This window comes from Penaeus japonicus, unplaced genomic scaffold (assembly GCF_977035675.1).
Source record: "Penaeus japonicus unplaced genomic scaffold, GWHDUDI00000001_assembly GWHDUDI00000027, whole genome shotgun sequence".
Classification (NCBI taxonomy): Eukaryota; Metazoa; Arthropoda; class Malacostraca; order Decapoda; family Penaeidae; genus Penaeus; species Penaeus japonicus.
This window is the reverse complement of record NW_028234429.1, coordinates 9,561,507-9,566,506: the sequence shown is the minus strand read 5'-3', so window position 1 is coordinate 9,566,506 and position 5,000 is coordinate 9,561,507. Positions and strand designations below refer to the sequence as shown.

Below are 5,000 nucleotides of genomic sequence, written 5' to 3'. Positions count from 1 at the left end.
TTATTTCTGATCGAGGCAGCTTCTGCAACATAATTTGATTTTTTCCACTCCCTTTTAGTCACTCATTGTAGAGCTAGAGACATTTTTGTGTGTTTTACTGTTTTTAGAAATTTATATCTGTCATATCACAGGCTCTATCAATTCTGCAGTTGACTAAAATTGTAGTTCAGGGTCCATATCAACTCATTTTTTTTCTTTATACACAATGTGATAGAAGTATTACTGTTTTTTTTTTGGGGGGGGGCAAAAAGCAACTTTATTTTTTCGTATTTCTGTGCTGTCACAAACAAACACGAAACTTATAACCATCCAAAATGAAGAGGTAGGGAAGAAGAAGGAAACTTGTGCTTTTGACAGTGAGTGCCACAATAAAAGGCATCCCTACTGGCACAAGGGCACATTGTAGGCATTGGGCATGGTGTAAGTCACCTTCCTCCTCTCATTCTGCCTGCACATCTTTCATCTGCAGTACTTTAGAGCAAGAGTTCGGAAACTTGCGATGTGCCATCCCTCTATAGAGATAGTGCTTGTTAGAGACCGTAGATGGGTGCCATTCAAGGCTCCCTCTCCTGCTGGTGCTAGAAGAAAGTGGTGCCATCTAGGTTTTGGAAGTGAGCTGAAACTCATTTTGCTTATTCCCACCGGCATTGTTTCGTCTTTGCATGGCTGCAATGCCAGGGCTCTCAAACGCATAGGCCTAAATCAATTACGCGATTGACGGCGCATGCCAGCACCCGGCGCTATGCATATTACATAATCGCCGTCTGTGGATGGCGCCCGGCGGTATCGGGTTAAGCAAACCTAACATCCAAAACCTTGATGGTACCATTTTATTCTAGCACCAGCAGCAGAGAGAGTCTTGAATAGTACCCATCCATGGTATCTAGCAAGCACTATGTTTATAGAGTGATGGCACACAGCAAGTTATTGACTTCTTGCTCTAAAGTACAGCTAATGATGGATGTACAGGTTGAACGAGAAGAGAAAGGTGACTCAAACCATGCCCAGTGTCTAGAATGTGCCTCTGTGTTAGTAGGGATGATAGAGCCTGTCATATGACACAAACAAGTCTCTCAATACAATAAACACACAAAAATTAAAACACAAAATTGGCTCTAGTTTTACAATGAGTGACTGAAAAGTGGGAAAAGTCAAAATATGTTATCTGAAGCTGCCTCACTCTGAAATAAAACCCATCTTGAAGAATGGGCAAGTGAATCTATACCTTGTCCGCAATGGGTTAAAGCTTACAGAACACCCTTTCTGGCAGTCATTCTCTCTACATATATACATTTATCTACTTTATCACACACACTCATGCACGCATATGAGTATGTGTGATATGAGCATAGATTAAATATATATGTACACACACACACACACACACACACACACACACACACACACACACACACACATATATATTTATATATATATAAATATAGCTATCTATATATATATACATATATATATATATATATATATATATATTCTATATATATCATATATAGTATACATTAAATATATAGATATAGATATTGGTATAGAATTCAACAGGCTAAATAATTCTTTGATAAAAAGATACACAGTAGTGTTATAGATCTGTGACATTACACATTTGGGCACAACAAAAGATACTCTATGCTTATAATATTCAGATTGAACATAAAACAATACCATATCTCCTGACAGATTTGCTGAGAGTTTCCTCTCGAATCTTCTACCAGACGGTCCAGCAACTTCACAGGTATAAATCTTGGGATCTGTTGCAGTTAGGCGTTCAAGAATATGCCCTTCTGGTGGTGGACGAGTTAGGTGCACAACTGTCAGTCTGCATTCATTGTAGGAAAATATCATATGGTGTCTTGTTATCACAACTGGAAAATAAGGACTGTATATCATAGCTACTCCACACATCAAATCTTCAATGAGGTGAATGTAAAAAATATACTAAAGTTTAGCAGTTTCTCAATGTATCCCCAATTAATCACAAAAATGTTAACCCATTCATGATAGATTACGTATGCACACATTTTTCTTACCTTTTTTGGACAAGAAAAAAAGAAAGAAAAAAAAAAAGAAGTCAAAGGATTTCTCAAGAAGCAGGCCATGCTGAATCTCACAGAGTGATTTTCACCAGCCCCATTCTAGGGGGTCACAAAAAGATGTTTTATATATTTTTACATTATTTTTGACAAGCAAAGAAAAATGTGAACATACACACGTACATGTACGCACAGCAGGAATCCAAGACATGATAAGAAATCATCCGTTGTGTGGGAATTATTCTGAAGGTGTGATATCATGTCATCTGACATGAATGGGTTAAGAGTTGTCCTTCCTTTTTCATATGAGCCATACAAATAAATATAACGCTAAATAAGTCCCAGTATACCAAAACAAAAAATAACTTGAAATCTAAATGTTTCATATTGAAAAATAGGAAGGACAGGCAATATTTGCAAGGATCCAGCCGGTAGAAGATACTTTATGCATAAAAGGAGAATTGTGTTGACTCAGTAAGAGAAAGATTTTTCATTGATGTTAAAAAACTAAACAAACAACAGTACAGTCACCTGATCATGAACTTTCCTTATCAACAATACAATATTCTGTCAGCTTCAACTTTCTTTAATATAGAAAAATGGAGGATATAGATATAGTGGATGCATTGTTAATTTTACATTAGTTTCTTGCACAAATCAAATAGAGCATGCCTCTCGTGATTAAGTAGTTAAATCTTTAATATAAAATAATATCAATAAAAAAAGTTGAAACATACCATCAGCAAGATGTTCTGATAACAGCTTTCCAACCAAGAACTTGTCGAATGTTATTCTGGTAAGGTCTCCTGTGTTTGGATTCACAGTCAATGTTGAAATAATACCAGAGGCAAATATCAATTGGTAGACATGTGTATGCCATCCTTCCCATATGACTCTTTCCTTTGATAGCAGTTCCTATGTTGGAAAAAAAATCTTGTTTCAATGAAAACTATAAAGAATTAGTTAATTCACTAATAAAGTTTTTAAACTGGATCATAATAATTCTCTCACATATGTTGGGAGTCATTCTAAAACAAGTAAAGTTATGTTGAAAAAAAATCTTGTTTACTCCAATTCTTAAAATTAAGAGATATATTCCCAAGCAATATTTTTGACTACTTTCATTTAGTTTAGTATATATCTATTAGGGACTTTGATAGAGATCGCCTAAAGTGAAATCAATGTAAAGTATTTTAGGTCATATAAAAAATAAAACACCAACAGAATAAATGAATATATAAAAGTAAAAGACTTTGCAAACAATGGCTGTGAGGTAAGCAGTCAGCAGATGAACACACCACAGCAGGTAATAAGAGAAAATGATACTTTGGATACAGACAAATTATGTCAACCGGTTAACCCCTTCACTACGGGCAGTAGAAAACGCTCCTCGCGCCTATCCGAGCTGCCGGCGCGTGCCAAATTTTAAACGTCGCTACTGAATATGACAAGTTTTAAGCCATAACCTCTACAAGTTTATAGCCACAACCTCAACAAAATCATCATGTGTTATATATCAAAATATGCATAGTTAACCTCTTCCCCCATATGAATGTGACAAGTTATTTACATGGGTTGGGAGGAAGATGGAAAGAGTGACCTTGGTGGGAGGCCTCACTCAGATGACCAAAGAAAACGATTGAAATAGTATGGTAAACTAATCATAATATGTTTTATATTTTTACATAATGTTCCATAAATAAATAATAAAATGATTGCTAGCAGGGCCCATCAATGCCTCCCCTGGTATAAGCGAATCCCACTCTTATGTAATAAATTATTAATAATGAAAGTCAAGTAAGATATCGTATCATATCCGACCTCTATTCTGAAAGATCTCGTACAGTATCCGGAAGAAAGAAAACTCAATTCCACCAGAACTCAGCCATGACGCAGTATGCGCGTCCTCGGATTTGACGCGAGCGCTGCGAGGACGCAGTATGCGCGTCCTCGTGTTGAAGGGGTTAACTGGCTGTCCAGGTTATCCATCAAGTACTTTCTATTCAGAAAAAGTATATACAACACATTCATTTTTTTTTTTTTTTTACCAGAATACATACTGAACAACTATGGTAAAGCCAATAAATGTGTAAAACATAAATTGGAGAATTGCTGTATATCAATCAAGTTTATTATCTTACAAAATAAAATATAATATAAAGAATTAAATAAAAAAGTAAAACTATTATTAGATAAGTAAACCTATATACATAATATAAATTCTATTCAATACAAACCTCAAATTCACGAAGTGACTCTCGTAGCTTGCTGGGACGACTGTTTTTAGGTGTGACCATAATACCCCTAGCTTCCAAATACTGACGTTTGTCCTCGTAGTAAACTCGCTCCTTGCACACTGTGTTTTTGTCCTGGTATCTTTAAGAAAAGAGAAATCAAATTAGCATAATTTAATATAAATGTGCACTCTGAAGTTACCTTAAACTGACTCCATTTTGCTAATTCCTGCCAAAAGCAGAACTACACTATAGTATTTTTTATGAATTTGTGAACACTACTTCACAATACTACAAAACTGACTTTCAAATGCAGTTCTTTAGAATAACCAATTTTCATCATCCCACAGATAGAATTACAATCACACACTTTCTTTGTGGTACATTAATTTTGCATGTAGAATTTCAGTATCAAATCTGGAAAGTAACTTTAACCCCTATAATATTATGAAAATATGATTCAGCTAAAATATTTCAAAATTCTTCTAGACAGATTGCTAGAGCATATTCTATAGCTAGAATATGAGGAAGTGATAGAGAAATATTCAGGTACGGGTGATTAAGCCAAACACTTACATTAATATCTTCATATAAAGGATTCAATGTCATAAATATATATATGGAATATTGTAAAGTAATATGTATAAAAAGTCACCTGCAATTCTGAAAATTACCTAAAAGCTCCTATGTCAGCATCCTTAACAATGATGTCATCACGTAA

The 5,000-nt window shown here is 35.0% G+C and overlaps 1 protein-coding gene across 7 annotated transcripts in view; it reads right to left on the bottom strand.

Moving 5' to 3' along the window:
- Nucleotides 1–5,000, bottom strand: part of frtz (WD repeat-containing and planar cell polarity effector protein fritz) — a 42,676-nt gene that overhangs the window by 21,867 nt on the left and 15,809 nt on the right. For all 7 annotated transcript variants that reach the window (XM_043023475.2, XM_086552543.1, XM_086552542.1 and 4 more), the window contains exons 2-5: nucleotides 4,954–5,000; nucleotides 4,283–4,421; nucleotides 2,783–2,960; nucleotides 1,678–1,877 (exon numbers count right to left, since the gene is read on the bottom strand). The exon at nucleotides 4,954–5,000 is cut by the window's right edge and continues 108 nt beyond it. In XM_043023475.2, coding sequence (XP_042879409.1) covers nucleotides 1,678–1,877; nucleotides 2,783–2,960; nucleotides 4,283–4,421; nucleotides 4,954–5,000 — 564 coding nt within the window. The remainder of the gene's footprint in view (nucleotides 1–1,677; nucleotides 1,878–2,782; nucleotides 2,961–4,282; nucleotides 4,422–4,953) is intronic.